The sequence below is a fragment of the Palaemon carinicauda genome, chromosome 33 (assembly GCF_036898095.1).
Source record: "Palaemon carinicauda isolate YSFRI2023 chromosome 33, ASM3689809v2, whole genome shotgun sequence".
Taxonomy (NCBI): domain Eukaryota; kingdom Metazoa; phylum Arthropoda; class Malacostraca; order Decapoda; family Palaemonidae; genus Palaemon; species Palaemon carinicauda.
In genome coordinates this window covers 71,283,804-71,302,369 of record NC_090757.1, presented here as the reverse complement: position 1 = coordinate 71,302,369, position 18,566 = coordinate 71,283,804, and the positions used below count along the sequence as shown (strand labels likewise).

At 37.2% G+C, this 18,566-nt stretch overlaps 1 protein-coding gene across 4 annotated transcripts in view; it reads right to left on the bottom strand.

Annotated features, from left to right (window-relative positions):
- The window catches only part of LOC137625980 (zinc finger protein chinmo-like), a 146,361-nt gene that overhangs the window by 122,481 nt on the left and 5,314 nt on the right, over nt 1–18,566 (bottom strand). Inside the window, exon 1 of one of the 4 annotated variants that reach the window (XM_068357057.1) lies at nt 14,741–15,720. The exons of the other annotated variants lie outside the window; for them this stretch is intronic. Coding sequence (XP_068213158.1) covers nt 14,741–14,765 — 25 coding nt within the window. The 5' untranslated portion in view covers nt 14,766–15,720. Of the gene's footprint in view, nt 1–14,740; nt 15,721–18,566 lie in introns of those variants that run through there. 4 annotated transcript variants of the gene reach the window in all.

Genomic DNA, 18,566 nt, shown 5'->3' with positions numbered 1-18,566 from the left:
TTCGGCATGACTTGCATTCCTCATTAAGGAAAAAAAAATAATAATAATAAAGCCCGGCCATAAGCAGGTAAACAAAGGAATGCAGGGTACCATGACTATCATATGGTAATGAGGTCCATATGACGGGTAATCATCATTCCCAACGGCTTACATTTGCGCTCTTTACGGCAGCAGTGTGACGTACCTTAGGTTTTTGCGGCAGCTCCGGCAAATTCTACGGTTTCCGAAGCCAACGCTGTTGTGGCTGATTTTAAAATCTGCCTTGATGATTTTTTATCTTTCTGTGCCGTTGCATTTACAGCATTTCTTTTTCTATCTATATTAATTTCTGCTGGCAGTTTGAAGGCTTTAAAAGCTTAACGCTTAAAGACCGCTCATGAATGCCAGAGGCAAGGGACAATTGAAATTGTCCTATTAACCAGGACAATGCCATAGAGATTGATCACATAAACGTAAGATCAGCATCCAAGCCCCCTCTCACCCAATCTACGACCAAGGAGGGCAAGGCAATGGCTGCAGATGACCTAGCAGATAGACCTATAGGCTCCTCTAAACTCCCCATCCTTAGCTCGCTAGTATAATGAGGTTGCGGCGCCCAAAGAAACTTACGAGTTTGAGCGGGATTTTCGAACCCCAGTCTGGTGATCACTAGGCAAATACGTTACCAACTACGAAAACGAAAACCACAAAATAAATGACCAATTCCGTGAAATATCAAAATTAAGTTCGCTAATGAAGTTATATACCTTACCAATGTACGTGACCCGGTAAAAAACGAAGGATATTTATTTAAATGTATATGCACACGCACCAGTTCTCACTAGGATACGACTACTCCCTCTCCCCCCTGCCCAAGGGATGGAAAAAGACCCGGTAGTTGTACGTCTGGCAATGCCTCTGAGTTATTATATATATATATATATATATATATATATATATATATATATATATATATATATATATATATACATATATATATATATATATATATATATATATATATATATATATATATAACCAGACACTTGCTCTTTATTATATAGGGGAGATTATATTGGAGTATCAGCTTAACATTTCCTATGTCAATGACCTCCGTGTTTCGAAGCTAGATAATCCAATCTAGTGCAGTGATATCTGAAGGATCAAAAAAGGCTTGACAACCCAACCAACGAACTTTCCCTGACCGAACCCAACACTTAACCATCTGCATACCTGTGGACAGGTAGACACATCTAAGCCGATATGGCGTCCGCCTGCGGGCCAACCTTGAGAGAAACAGCCCACCAGAAATTAGCAATAAGGACAAGGCGCCCTCCGACAAACGGCACCTGGGCGGAACCCGACACACCACCGAGGGCGATCCCCTTCGTTGGGACAGGCTCCTCCTCGGCAGGGATATTTTCCATCGACAATGATAGTGATTTTTTTTTTCAATAGATTGCCAAAAAAAACTTCCAAAACCATCACTATCAAGTATGTGTTACTAGTTATGACAAGATGATTATTCTACAATATTATATATAAAATGTTAAATATTGACTGGTATCAAACGTTTTTTTGTGGATGATTTTGGGTAGCACCTGAGAAATATATATATATATATATATATATATATATATATATATATATATATATATATATATATATATATATATATACACACACACACACACACACATATATATATATATATATATATATATATATATATATATATATATATATATGAATGGGAGTTGGGAGTGTTGGTGAAAATGGTAAAAAAAAAAGGAATCCTGACTGATTGCAATAATTACGGAGGCATAACACATACGTCAGTTGTTATGAAAATATATAGTATGCTTATTCTACAGAGACTGGAGAAAAAGATTGATGAAAAGCTGAGAGATGAACAATCAGGATTTAGATAAGGTAGAGGTTGCACTTACCAAATTTTCATTTTTAGACACATTGTATACAGCAATGCGTAGAATATAAAAATCCTTTTTTGATGGCATTTGTGGACTATGAAAAAAAGCCTTTGATAGTGTGCACTGGCCAATTTTGTGGAGAGTCCTGCGTTATTGTAAAATTTCTCTTAAATACGTGAATTTGATTAAGTCTGTTCATGAGCATAGCAAATACAAGGTTAATGTTAGTGTAGTCTTATCAAATGAATTTCCAGTGAACAGCGGAGAACTCCAAAAAAATGTGTTGTCACATATGTTATTTATCCTCCGCATGGATTTTGTAATGCATAGAACAGTCGGAGATGGCGAAGGATTGGACTGGATTGGTGATAGGAATTAAGCAGACCTAGAGTATACTGATGATGCTGTCCTTGTTTGCAGAATACCACAGGATCTGCAATGCTTGCTTACCAGAATGCATGCAATATCACACGAGGTTGGGCTCAAGATAAACACAAGAAAGACAGAGATGATGAGAACGGAGTATGCAATGGAAGGTGAAATATCACTGGAAGGAAAAAGGATTAATGAGGTAAAATCATTTAAGTATTTAGGAACTATGATCTCCAATACAGGGTCTTTAGAATTAGAGTTTAGTGAAAGGTCGAAAATAGCAAATCAAACAATGGCTAAGTTAAGTAAAATTTGGAAATCAAATCGCCTAAAATTACATTTAAAAACCAGACTACATATCAATTTATTAAGATCGGTGTTACTCTATGGACATGAGACATGGTATGACAATAAAATAATCTCCAATAGATTTAGTACATTTGAGAACAAAACCCTCAGAAGGATATTGGGAGTTAAATGGCAGGACGGGATTAGAAATGAAAATATAAGAGAGACTACTCGAGTGCCATACGTGGATGAGATCATGATGATAGGTAGATGGAGATGGTTTGGGCATGCTCTTTGCACTCCCCAACAGAGATTAGTTCACCAAACGTTCAGTTGGGATCTACCTGGCACTAGAAGAGTTGGAAGATCCAGGCCTACATGGTGAGGACTATGAAGCGTGAAGTAAGAGATGATGAATGGAGAAGTAGTGAATTTAAAGTTCAAGATAGAGACGACTGGCGAAATCTAACAGAGGCCCTATGCGTCAATAGGCGTAGGAGGAAATGATGATGATGATGATGATGATATATATATATATATATATATATATATATATATATATATATATATATATATATATATATATATATTGCGAACGCCGAAAATAATATATATATATATATATATATATATATATATATTGCAAACGCCGAATAAAATAATATATATATATATATATATATATATATATATATATATATATATATATATATATATATAATGAATATTTCAACGCAACGTTTATACTACATTTACAATTCCCCATTGGATTCACTACTGGACGCTCCATGCATTTACACTAGAGACTCATCAGCAACCCGTCCAACCATCCTACACACACTGCGACATTTACCTACCTTTCAATCTTAAAGGCCTTCTTGAAAACAAAGGAAATTAAGGTTCTTCATTTTTAATACTTTTCTTCGTTTCTTTACAATGGTGGTCCCAATCGCTGGCTGCATGTAATGAAAAAAATCGTAAAAAATAAGGAAAGAGAACAGAACACACTCAACTCTGCTACTATTGCTATAACTACAGTACTACGATACTACTTCTACAAATATTTTGATAGTGGTCCCCCTGCTACTACTAATATAACTATTTTGACGGCAGTCTTCCTGTTACTTTCACTACAACTACAATAGCAATGGTCCCACTGCTACTGCTACTACAACTGCTGTGAGAGGTCCCCTGCTAATGCTACTACAACTACTATTACAGTGGTCTCCCTACTACTACTACTACGGCTACAACTATTATGACAGTGGTCGCCCCCGCTATTACTACGACAACTATACTAAGGCAGTGGTTTGAACTTCAAAACCTGCAGCGAATGTCTTCATGTTGAACAGGTTGATAGGCTATGTCTCTATTCATGGCAGATCTTGAAATATTTTATATTTGTTATTAATTACGTCTCATATATAGTTTATTTGCTTTTTTCCTTTCTTCGCTGGGCTATTTTCTCAGTTGGAGCCCTTGGGCTTGTAGCATCATGCTTTTCCAACTAGGGTTGTGGCTCAGCTAATAATAATAATATTAATAATAATAATACAACTCTTTCGGTGGTCATTTCGCATTCCCTTCCCCTACCCGGGCCAACTCGCACGACAGAATAAATTTAGCCCATTTCAACATCAAAGTGACACGCAACATTCCAGGTTTGTAAAGACGAGGTACTGCTGTTATACCGCACGCACCCATTATGGAGTGGACAAGTTCAGGGAACTAAGAGCGCGTATGTGAAGTGTTTACGTGTACGCGCTTACGTAAATATGCACGAATGTTCAGAACTAATTTCTATCTCGGTTACTCTTTTGGCATATATATATATATATATATATATATATATATATATATATATATATATATATATATATATATATATATATATCGTTATCATCAGCCGTTACTAGTCCACTGCAGAACAAAGGCCTCAGACATGTCCTTCCACTTGCGTCTGTTTATGGTCTTTCTGTGACAGTCGACGCCTGTAAACTTTTAGTTCGTCAGTCCCTCGTCTTCTCTTCCTTCCCCTGTTTCTTTCATAATCTATAGGGACACATTCTGTTATTCTCAACGCCCATCTATTGTCTGTCATTCTCATTATATGTCCTGCCCATGACCATTTCTTTTTCTTACATGTTAGAATATCCTCTACTTTAGATTGCTCTCGTATCAATGTTACTCTTTTTCTGTCTCTTAGTGTTATTCCCATCATTATTCACTCCATAGCTCTTTGAGTTATAACTAGCTTATGTCTAAGTAAGTCTAGTAAGGCTCCATTACATACTTTTCTTTTTAGAGAAAGTGACATTTTATTTTCATAATCTTCTTATGTTTACCAAATGCTCTCCATCCCAAGCTTATCCTTCTTTTAATTTCGGTCTCGTATCCTGGGAAACAGTTACTGTCTGTCCTAAGTATGTATATTTATTAATAATCTCTAGAGGCTCGTCCATAACTCTCATTTGTTGTCTCTCTACTTTCTTATTGAACATTATCTTAGTTTTACTCATAATCGTTTTCAGTCCTACATTTCTGCTTTCTCTATTCAAATCTTATATTATCGTTTGTAATTCCTGCCATGATTCACTAAACAAAACTCTGTCATCTGTAAATCTTAAGTTGTCGAGGTATTCCCCATTAATATTAATTCCTACATTTTCCCAATATAAATTCTTAAAAACTTCTAAGCATGCTGTGAATAATTTAGGAGAGATGGGGTCTAATTGTGTAATTCCTTTCTCAATCGGAATTTTCTCACTATCTTTATGAAGTTTTAGAGTGGCTTTACTTCTTGTATAGATATCTTCACGGGTTCTAACATAAAATTCTTCTATTCCGTCGTCGTTCGGCAACAAGTGAAAAAAGCTATGACGAATCTAAGTGGTCATGGAAGAACCAGGTAAGATTCCGACCAAAGCATACCCGATTTGAGCACAGTATGTTAAAACCCACATACCTATAGTCAATTCTTTTTAGGGAGGCAAATTTCCACCGACTCGCTAGGGTGTCCTTTTAGCTCGGAAAAGTTTCCTGATCGCTGATTGGTTGGACAAGATGACTAACCAATCAGCGATCAGGAAACTTTTTTCGAGTTAAAAGGGCACCGCTGCGAGTATGCAAATGCGCCTCATTAAAAAAAAATTCGAGTATAAGTCAAACGAGCGAATTGATACCGCGTGGTTGCATCCGCGCGGATTATAAATCAATGAAGGTCAATGACGCCCTTCACACACTGTCCGGTTGGAAGATTTTTCGAGCAGTAGTAATTTACTAGCTGCGAGCACTGCTAATCTGTGCGGTTCCAATGTAGCGGCTTATAGAAACTAGAGCCCGCTCGGGGAAAATCCTCTCGTGTGAAGACAAGCCTCCTAACGAACAAATATATTTCCGTACGGAAAAAATACGCTCGTGAAGAGACCTGGTAATAGGCCGCTAGTACGTGCGCTGCAGCTAAGGTGATGTACACAGAGCTGGCCGACTCATCCCAAAAGGATTGCAGAGGACTGCAAGGTTAACACTTATGGTACTAAGACACCCAAGCAGAAAAAGAAAGTAGTAGGCTACAGGAAGATATATATATATATATATATATATATATATATATATATATATATATATATATATATGTGTGTGTGTGTGTGTGTGTGTGTGTGGTCACGCTCAGAGGGGGGGGGAGGAATAGTCATACCCTGTTGAGAGGGGGTGGGAATGATTGAATCTGTGTGAATGCATGTGTGCGTATTCATCTAAACATTTAACCGTCATTTTTGATGGGTCGGGTACACTACGACATATAAAATTGCCTTGAATCGAGAACCACTTGTCAATGCAAAACTTCACAGAAAAATTTCAATTTCCTCCAAAAGTTTCCTCCCGTGTTAAAGTTTATAATCTCGAATACCTCGACGTTGGTGTAGTTCAGGAACATCTATTGGCGTAACATGCGCTGTCCAGTGGCCAAAGAAAGTCGTCCCCTTCAGAGGAACAAATAACCGTAAGCGCTGGGAGCTGCAATTGTTTCCGAGCGAAGAAACAAACCATGACAGACCGCCAAGACAATGGCAGCCTTGCAAAAGCGTCGAGTAAGTAACGCGTGTAATAGGATGAATCCAGCGTCCAGCAAAGAGAGCTTCATTAGCACGGCCGCCTGAAATGGAACTGCCTCGGCTGTTTTCATCTCGCCTATTTAGGTGACGTGGGAAACTTGGTGGCCACTCAGTAATTCCTTGAGCTAAAAATGCCATCATGTGTAAGTAGTGTCACTTACCTGAGCAATTCTTTCTAAAATCATATATTTTTCACTTGTGTGGAAAAAAAAATGGACTGCGCCGTTTTAAAAGCATAACTTGCTGGCTTAATACTGGGGCAAGATGATGTCTTAAACACTGCAGTTATTCTATCTATCTCTCTCTCTCTCTCTCTCTCTCTCATAGGGGAAAGAAAACAAGAAGTTAGATTGACAAGCTAAGAAAATTTGCGAGTATAGACTGGAGTAGAAAGACCATAAACAGACAGGAGTAGAAGGACATGTCTGAGGGAGTGGGCTAGTTACGGCTGATGATGATGATGATGATACACACAAACACACACACACACACACACATATATATATATATATATATATATATATATATATATACATGTATATATATATGTATATATATGTATATATATATGTGTGTGTGTGTATCGAGAGAGAGAGAGAGAGAGAGAGAGAGAGAGAGAGAGAGAGAGAGAGAGAGAGAGATGCTTCAAACAGTCCCTGATATCTTTCAGGATATCAGTACTATTAGAAAAAAGTTGCTATAGTTCTAACTATGATGTAACTTTTCGCGACTCGCAATCTGAAACTTCCGAAGTTGAACATTGCTCACGGCTTGACAGATTTCCAAAGTGAACACGACTTTACCGTCCACGTTACACAGGATCTGGGGTTTGGTAAGTCCCCAGATCTAACTTCAGAGTCATCAAGTGGTCATTTCCTGGCCCTCTCTGGTCCTTGCTTTGGTGCATTTGCTGAGTCTCTTAAGATACTATTATTCTTTCGACCTTATTAGTCCCATTGTATAACAGGGTCGGCTGCTCGATTCGACTTTCTCCATCTATTTCTATTCCTTGAATCTTCTTTCCTCAGTCCTACCCCACCCACATCCCTCTTCATCACATCCATCCATCTGATACTTTGCCATCCTGCAATGATTTTCTCACCTTTGCCACTCAAAAACCGACTCTGAAACTATAGCCATGTTGGTACAGTTGGACACAGGAAGTCATGGTACACCTCACTATGAGAAAGTACACCCATTCACACCCTTACTGCAAGGCGAGTTCCTATGTTTAGCACAGCCCTCCAACTCTACCATCTCTCCCTACATAATCTTTTTAGTTACCGCAAAGTAAGGGTGTGACAGGGTGCACTCCTTCGGGCAAGGTGTGCAATAGACTCATGTTCCATAGTGTTCCCGTTCCATAGTGTTCCCCTTTATAAGGAACTTCCAATATTACGCCATATCACGAACATCTTGGGTTCGATATCTAGCCATATAGTCGATATCCTTACTCGGTTGAAGTGCTATGGTGTCAGTAAACTCACAAAAAAATATACCATGTTCCCTATCAACGTCTTTCGGACAGAGGTGTAAATACTGAATCTTGTACTTCAAGAAACGCTTATCTACTTCAAGGAAGTGCCATAACCTTGTATAATGGATTTGATTCCTTTTTACACCAATTAACATTTTCTTTTAATATATTTTGTTTCAATGAGTTTTCAAATTCCTTATTCATGTCACATTTTCTATTAATGGAGATTTTTTTTTTATATATATTCTTTCGCTGTCTGTTATATGTGTACTTTATGCTATTAGTTTTTCCAAAGTAAATTATTACTTTTATTGGTTTCAAAGGAATGACTGACTAAACTATCTGAATATCAACACCCATAATATAAACGGAAATATAGGAAAAAAAATGCATTTCCTATAAGGAATTTACTATACGGTAATAGGAGTTTCTTCAGACCGCTTAACTCGGTTTAATCAAGATACATATACACTCTTTCTGATGGGGATACCTTACCGTTGTGAAATGTTTTACTTATCGCCAGAATCAGCAAAGCTTAGCTAGTCCGAACACCCATACGTAAATCTCCCACCGTCACCAATCCGCACTCGCCTACATACAGATGAAACGTGGCCAAACTTCAGACATGAATTGACATGTTTGATGCCTCTGTTCTGCAGTGGACTAGAAATGGCTGCATTTGTTGTTTTGTTTATATAGTGTATATATACATGCGTATATAATTATACACACATATACTGTATATTTGTAATGCATATATATATATATATATATATATATATATATATATATATATATATATATATATATATATATAAAATACAATGCATGTTGCATAAGAATTTTCATAATTCTCATCATTCTTTATATTTAGATCTTCCCGGACAGTTCCATCCTGTTCATAATACTAGGCATGTAGTTAATTCTAACAGACATACCTTCGCCATTATGAGGCTCAATACTACACAGTATTTTAGAAGTTTTATTCCAGCTGTGACAAAGTCGTAGAATAATCTTCCTTATCGGGTGGTTGATTCGGTAGAACTTCAAAAGTTCAAAGCTGCAGCAAATGTTTTTATGTTGAACAAGGTGACATAAGACTTTTTATAGCTTACGTATGAAATATCTATTTTGATGTTACTTTTTTTAAATATTCTATTTTGATTGTTCATTTATTTCTCATATCGTATATTCATTTCCTTATTTCCTTTCCTCACTGGGCTATTTTTTCCTGGGAACCTTGGGCTTATGGTATTTTGCTTTTCCAACTAGGGTTGTAGCTTAGCTAATAATAATAATAATAACAACAACAACAACACCAACAACAATAATAATGATAATAATAATAATAATAATAACAAGAGAAAAAAAGGGATAGACAAAAAGTTTAATTAAGGTTCAAGACGCATCTAGGCAACCCAAAAACATTATAGAATATAGGTGCGCCAATTACACGGCATCCATCCCCTTTTATAGAGGATTGGAAACATTTTGCCAGGCTAACTTGACCATAACGTTCTTTTAAACCAGCTGAAAGAGGCTAACCCTACAGGTCCTATATAATTAGGGAAGAGTAAAAAAAAAACATATCTTAAACTCCCTTATTTTGATGCTCTACTGCCTTCTCCATAAAAAGAATTAAAACCTCACCCCCGGAGCATATTGGGGAACGCTCGATAAATGCTCCATGAAGCTCGTTGTCCAATCAATGAATAGCACATGCTATCTTCCGCTATATGCTTTTTTAGGGGACCAATCGTATGGCATACAAATCTAGGCATGAATCTTTAACGACGCAAGAATTGCATCTGATTTGGTACGTAATTAATTTTTTTTTTTTTTAATACGGATTTTGTCGTAGCAATATGGCTGATTCTTTACTGAAACGTATGAAAGTCTACCATGTACTACGAAAATGAAAGAGATAGGCACGAATTGCAGTTTCCCGGGAAACTAACATTTCTAAGGAGTAGACGGAAAGCATTGATAAAATGTTTAACAACTGCATCATTTACGTCTCTATTGCTCCAACTCTGTGAAAGAGGGTTGAGGTGGCCTATTGGAAGCGTCTTTAACTGGCGATCTGCCGGGACAGAGTTCGAGTCACGCTCAATCTCTTTACTTTCTAATAGTGTATGCAACCTCACCATCCCTTTGAGCTAAGGCTGGGAGGTTTAGGGAAGCCTATAGGCTAAGAGGATTAATACTACTCCAAGCCTAAAAAGTCTTCCTACTGAGTCCTCAGCAACCATATCCTGTCCCTCCCTGGTCCTGACTTGGGTCAAGAGGGAATTCGATGCTAATCATATGAATATATGGCCAGTATAGAGGCCATAGTCCTGCTAGCTAGGGCATATGTCACTGCCCCTTGCCTCTATCATTTCTCTCTCTCTCTCTCTCATATATATATATATATATATATATATATATGCATATATATATATATATATATGCATATATATATATATATATATATATATATATATATATATATATATATATATATATGTATATATATATATAAATCGAAGATACAGATAAGATGTGAATTAACCCTTGCACAACTTGGTGGGGGGGGGGGGGGGTAAAGAAAGTTGTAGCCCTCCAGTTTCTACTCTCGCAGACATGGATGAGAGGGCCAGCATAAGTTCCCTTATTCTTATCCCCAGCAGTATGGTGCAATCAATTTGTAGCTCGGTGTATAGGTGTGGGCTAGACCCAGGAGTGATCCACAGACCTAACGACCGTAATGGCAAGCGCAGAACCACGAAGCCAAGGGGGTGGGGCTGCCACATACAGAGGCTACAGTATAAAGTATATATATATATATATATATATATATATATATATATATATATATATATATATATACTGTATATATATATATATATAAATATACATATATATACACATATATATATACACATATATATATATATTACACACACACACACATATATATATATATATATATATATATATATATATATATATAGTAGGTAGTAGGCTGGCCAGGGCACCAGCCACCCGTTTAGATATTACCGCTAGAGAGGTTTTGGGTCCTTTGACTGACCAGACAGTAGTAAATTGGATCATTCGCTCTGGTTACGGCTCATTTTTCCCTTACCTACACATACAGCGAAATAGTCTGGCCTATTCTTTACATACTCTCCTCTGTCCCCATACACCTGACAACACTAAGATTACCAAAGAATTCTTCTTTGCTCAAGGGGTTGGCTACTGCACGATACTCTCCTCTTGCTAACGGTAGAAGAGACTTTTTAGCTGTGGTAAGCAGCTCTTCTAGGAGAAGGCCACTCCAAAATCAAACCATTGTTCTCTAGTCTTAGGTAGTGCCATAGCCTCTGTACCATGGTCTTCCACTGTCTTAGGGTAGAATTCTCTTACTTGAGGGTACACTTGGGCACACTGTTCTATCTTATTTCTCTTCCCTTTTTTAAGTTTCTATAGTTTATATATGAAAAATCTATTCTAATGTTACTATTTTTGAAATATCTTATTTTAATTGTTAATTACTTCTCTTGTAGTTTATTTATTTCCTTATTTCCTTTCCTCACAAGGCTATTTTCTCTGTTGGAGCCCTTGGGCTTACAGCATCTCTCTTTTCCAACTAGGGTTGTGGCTTAGCAAGTATATATATATATATATATATATATATATATATATATATATATATATATATATATATATATATATATATATATATCATTTTCTCTAACCCTTAACGTGGGGAGAAGATCTGCGTACCGCCATTATCAGCAGAGCTGTAATAGTCAAGGCCACCCGTACTAGGTTTACTGTGATCGATCTGTCGAAAATCTCCCACCATCATAAAGCCGTAATGGCCAGCGAGGTAATGAAAACCAAGGTAGTAGGTTGGGCAAGTCACCAGCTACCCGTTGAGATACTACCCCTAGAGAGTTATTGGGTCCTTTGACTGGCCAGACAGTACTACACTGAATCACTCTTTCATTCCATATTTGCCGACACATACACAGAATAATCTGGCCTATTCTTTAAACATTCTCCTCTTACCTCATACACTTGACAACACTGAAATTACCAGATAATCCTTATTCTCTCCAGAGGCTAACTACTGTACCGCGCTGTAATTGTTCAGTGGCTACTTTCCTCTTGGTAAGGGTAGAAGAAACTATTTAGTCATGGTAAGCAGGTCTTCTAGGAAGACGTTCGTAAACCAAACCATTGTTCTCCAGTCTTGGGTAACGCCATAGCCTCTGTACCATGGTCTTCAACTGTCTTGGGTTAGAGATCTCTTGCTTGAGGGTACACTAGGGCACACTATTCTATCGTGTTTCTCTTCCTATTGTTATTTTCAAGTTTTAATAGTTTATATATGAACAATTTATTTCAATGTTATTATTTTTCTTACATTTTTCTTGTAGTTTATTTCCTTATTTCCTTTCCCCACTGGGCTATTTTCCCTATTGAAACCCTTGGTGTTATAGCATCGTGCTTTCCCAACTAGGGTTGTAGCTTAGTAAGTAATCATAATAATGATAATGATAAACCCTAGACACGGCTGCATTTGATTTATTATGGTTGATATATATATATATATATATATATATATATATATATATATATATATATATATATATATATATATATATATATATGTATGTATATATATATATATATATATATATATATATATATATATATATACAAGTAGAGTAAAAATTATTTGTCTCAATTCCATTTTGATTCACTTTTCAAATCGTCTCATATTACATTTGACGTATCTTTCCATACTTTTCATTTGTTTGTCACTTGATATTTTCCTTACTTTTTTCTTCCATTTTCCATTCCCTTCTCTCTCTCTCTCTCTCTCTCTCTCTCTCTCTCTCTCTCTCTCTCTCTCTCTCTCTCTCTCTCTCTCTCTCTCTCTCTCTCTCTCTATTTCATATTCATTCTGATTATATCACAACCTCTCCCCTAAGACAGGTGACAATGCAGCTGTACCCGGCAAGATGTTTTCCTTTTATCTAAATGAATGGCAAAGATAAAAAGACACCCGCACCATTTAGAAACCTTTTCGTGGAGTAATAGCCTTAATTGCATTAAGGCCTTATCAACGATAAATTCCTTAGCGGTGGAAAATTAACAAAATTCAAAATTTAAAAGGTTATTTCTCCTTTTCCCTACTACAACATTTTGAGAGTTTACCCTTAGCGGTCGAAAAATTAACATTCAAGACAGGTGACAATGCAGCTGTACCATAGAAAGCATCTCAATTGAATGGTACACCTGCACCACTTCGGAGCTTCTCTGGAATAGTCCTTATATTAACATAGTATCAAGCAAAAAAAAAAAAAAAATGGTGAAAAATATGTGGAAAAGTAAGTTTTCCTATAAGAAAGGAGTGGGATGAATTCATAGCTCATACAGAGTTTAAACATTATACATATTGTACCGCACGTGTACTTCATGCACGCTCATACACTGTAAACATACTGCTTTTTTTTATCTCTCGATCTCTCCCCCACTAATAATAGAAAAACATGTTTAAGCTTACCATTGCATATCCCAAATTGTCACAAGGTAGCTGTTAGGTACCAAAAGAAAGGCGAGGTGAATGTAAGTCGCTTTATTCAGCAAGATATCGAGCATATATACGAACAGTTGAAGGCAACAATGGCACGAAAATTCCAACAACGTGAAACATACAATGGCGAGCTTAAACAGGTTCTCTATTATCAGTGCGGGAGAGTGAAAGATAAAAAAAAAGGCAACAGCATTACAGTACATGAAATACACGTGCAGTGCAATATGCTCGTCATAGGCTGAAAATATACAAAAGATTCAATTATGACCGACACCCGACATGCTCAAAATTATGCTTAGTGTAGATATGCAACAGGCTACCGCTTACAGTTGTCCATAGACAGGGATATAGGGAAAAGTAGGGAGAAAAAAAAAGGTTTAGGGAATGGGGAAAAAAAAAAGATTGAAAATTTTTCTTTTTTTAAATGATAAGATGATTACTGGCAAGGGCTAAAAGTTGCGAATACCTAAATATGTTTCCTTTTTTTTTTTTTCTCCAGGATGAAATAATACGTGTAGAATGTTAATAGAAAATAAGAGCAACAACAATAACAACAACAACAACAATAATAATAATAACAACAATATTGACAACAACAACAACAACAACAACAATAATAATAATAATAATAATAATAATAATAATAGCTGACAAATTAGTTGTCATTGCTAAGTTCTGATACTCTAGAACATCAGACATTAAGAATACCGCTATACAGTATAACATAACAATCTATTTCTGCAGATTTCCTTAACACTCTAATCTCTGGTATTGATGCTTTTCCTCTTTCTCCTTCTCTCTTTTTACCGCTCTCTCATTAGCGGAAGCAAACATTTTCTTTTCACAATAACACGTATTGCATAATCACAACAGACCTCGGGGAAAAGCACCTACGCCAGATAACGCTCTCTCTCTCTCTCTCTCTCTCTCTCTCTCTCTCTCTCTCTCTCTCTCTCTCTCTCTCTCTCTAATATGCATAACAACTTACCTTTAATAATTAGGGTTTCTTTCATTGTCCTTGACAAAACTTAAAGAGCCATGAGTCACCGAGACAGGATTTTCTTTTCCTACCTGTCACCCTCTCCCTCGAAATCTCAATCTCCTCCTTTCTCCCCCCTCCGACTAGTCTGTTTCCTGTTGTTATTTTTTACGTCTTTGGAATGGTCTTCTCCTGTCATTCATAAACTGGGCGATCTTCTACTTATCTCAAACTTCTTCTCGCTAAGAGCATTCACTGGTGATCTTTTTTTTTCCCTTAAGGAATAGAAGTTCTAATCTTCGGTTCTCTTCAATCGTCAGATAAGTAAGGAGTGTGCCAAGCCTTTGTTTACCCAAAACAATAGCTTGTCTTCTATTTCAGCAGGCAGACGTACGGCGAATCTTATTTTGTTGCTTATATATCTATCACCGCGAAGCGAATCTAGTCAAAACTAAGCGTTCGTAGTATTTAGGAGTAAAATAAACTCTTCTATTCAAACCTGAGATAGTTACCTGGTACATCTGAGAGTTGGGGACATGCGAGTTACCGTGGGTTGAGTTGCGTAAAAAAAGAAAAAAAATTTTCATTCCCTGCAGATTTAACTGTGAATCAAGAGGCCGTGCATGATTTTGCACGATTCATCGAGTTTAGTATAGTTGCACTACTTACGTAAAATAAACAATAAATAATTGCTTTATTGTACTTGTTAGGTCTATTTGTGGGGGACTATGTTGACACAGAACCTGAGAATCTGGTTAAATTAAAAATCTTTTAGACCGCACTTATTCCTAAATAAACTACTTTAGGAGCTAAATCTCCAATACCCGTGGACCTAGGAAACGCGATAAATGTTTTTTTCCTACATGCAAACTCCTGAATTCACTCCAAACACCTCTAAGTCATCTATGAAGATGCTCACCAATATTTGTCACTTTTAAAAAACCTTCCGTTAAGCATCTCGGCAAATACTCTGTTATTAGTCACAATTGACTATATTATAGAGTTATGTCGAAAAAAACAGGCCTTTCCTGCTCTCAGTTTTATGGCTGTCATAAAAGTTTTTTTTTTTTTTCTTCGAAATGTTCAGAAGTTTCAAAGTAAACGTTCACGCACACTTTATCGTCTCTGGTTAGGAAAAAAAATAATAAAAAAAAAAGCTTTGGAATCACTCGGCTTGACCACTGCACCCCCTCCCCCCTTCGGGGATAGCTTGAAAAGGCAGAGGCCTCCTGTAGGTGCCAAATGTATGGTAGGCTACCAACTTTTCATCTATACAAATATATAGTTCTTGTAAAAGTTTATTTTCACGAATTACATCAACTACAGTTTATTCGCACTCGACAACCGTCTGTTCATGGCACGATTTCATTGCGTTTTCCCTCCCAGATTCACTTAATATCACGAGGGAAATACGATTGAAGGTAAAAACCTTCGGCAACTTGCGACAAGTGCAGTCAGAGATCCTTCACACTTGCAATCAAGTGTCAACCGCACGGCAGTTTCTCGCGCTCGAAAGGCAAATTTTGCCCCCTGAAACAGCTCCTTCCTTCTTAATCACAAATGCGATAATGTTGTTAGTCTTGGGAGAAACGAGGCTCCAGTTGAGGAGGAAGAGTAGGAGGAGGAGGAGGAGAAGGAGGAAGAGAAGGAGGCTGGAGACGAGGTCTTCATCTCTCGGCAATTGGCTTATCAATGCAACGTTAAACTAGGTTCTACAACTCCTGAGCCCGCTAAACACTACACAACACCGTACCCGTAGCCATCCTCGGCTCTCTGTGGCTGTATTGATCATGCAACATGTGCAACCACGGCCGGCGAACTGATGCACAAACTCACATTCCAACGCACGAACGAACCTACGTATACAAACTTACTATCCACTCCACACACCTCTGGATGCCCGTGGCCCTATCCCCTCCACCCCAGCACTCACCGTTCAATTCTGTGGCTGAGAATGAACTTGCTTTGGCAACTTTGCACAACCTCTATTTGAGCTTAAAACAACGACAGATAAACCCGTTTACAAATTCTCATCCGAATAAGCATGTCATTTTTTTCATCCATCATTTAGAGAAGGGGAAAACAATAGACGAAACCGACAAACGTCGCTGTAGCATCGAATTTAGTCACATTTTTTATGTTCCATCTAGCGGCTAGCGGCATTACAGCCCCGGCAAGGTGCTCCTGTCTTGGAGTCGCTTAGCCCCGCCCCCCACCTACACAAGCCCGCACATGTGTACGCATGCACACCCACCTCCAGCCGCCCAGCTTATTCACCTGAGTTGCTCGAAGTATGCAGAACATACGACTGCGTTGCGTGCGTATGTGCGTGTTTATATACTGTATACAAAAGTATATAAAGGAGAGAGAGAGAGAGAGAGAGAGAGAGAGAGAGAGAGAGATTACGTGTGTAACTACATGATGAGAAAAAGTACCAGCATCTGGTCTGCGGGGGTCAAGAAAAAGGACGCAGGCCTCGCACCTTCACCCATAAAAATTTACTGAAAATGCAAAAGGCTGTAATATTCTTACACTAACCACAAGAAATAAAAGACACATGATAGTTAAATTATATCCTATGTTGTAGGAATTACCTCATGAACAACATATGTTTTTCTTTTCTTAATTGTCAAAATATAAAAAGAAAAAAAGGGGTTACGTATATATATATATATATATATATATATATATATATATATATATATACATATACATATATATATACATTACAATACACACACACACACACACATATATATATATATATATATATATATATATATATATATATATATATAATTTGACTATCACAAAGGCCTGGAGCATGTGATGATTTCTTACAATTGCAAACAATGTACATATATTTATCGATTGTGTTCAGGAAATTCATATAACTGGCCTTCATTTCAGTGCTGCTTGTCAATCATGAGGTACTTCTTTTTAAACTTACATAAAAACTAAGTGGTCCTTTTTTTAGCATCCATATTGAATTTATAAGAAATAGATTGAAAAGATAAATAGAAGAAAGACATATGGTGGGAACGGAGTATGCAATGGAAGATGAAATATAATTGAAAGGAGAATTATTCAATTATTTAGGAACGATGATCTCTAACACAGGGTCTTTAAAATGGGAGTTTGATGAAAAATTGCAAAAATTAAATCAGACTATAGCTAGGTTAAGTCAAATTTGGAAATCAAATTACCTGAAATTACATATGAAAATCAAACTATATTTCAGTTTAGAGAGATCGGTGTTACAGCATGGACATTAGTCATGGTATAACAACGAGACAATATCCAACAGATTTTGTTGATTTGAGAATAAAACACTCGAAGGATTTTTGGGAGTTGAATGGCTGGACAGGATTAGAAATGAAAATATGAGAGAGATTACTTGAGTGCCATATGTGGAAGAGATCATGGTGAGGGGTAGATGGAGATGGTTTGGACATGCTCTTCGCACTCCCGAGAGAGATTAGTTCACCAAACTTTGGGTTCTACAAAGCACTAGGAGAAATGGAAGATCCAGGCCTACACGGCTGAGGACTATGAAGCGTAAAGTAGATGCTGATGAATAGAGAAGTAACGATTTAAAAGCTCACGATAGAGACTAGACGGCCGAAATCCAACCGAGGCCCTTTGCGTCAATAGGCGTCGGAGGAGATGACGATGCTGATGAGATGGCAAAGAGTAGTTCTTGATGGGTACCATAGTGACTACAGGAATGTAATATCTGGTGTTCCTCGGTTAGTGTTCTCGTCCCAATACTCATGCTATATACAGTACACATATGTGGTCTGGCTTGTTGCATGTGCAGACGCTACGATTCCTT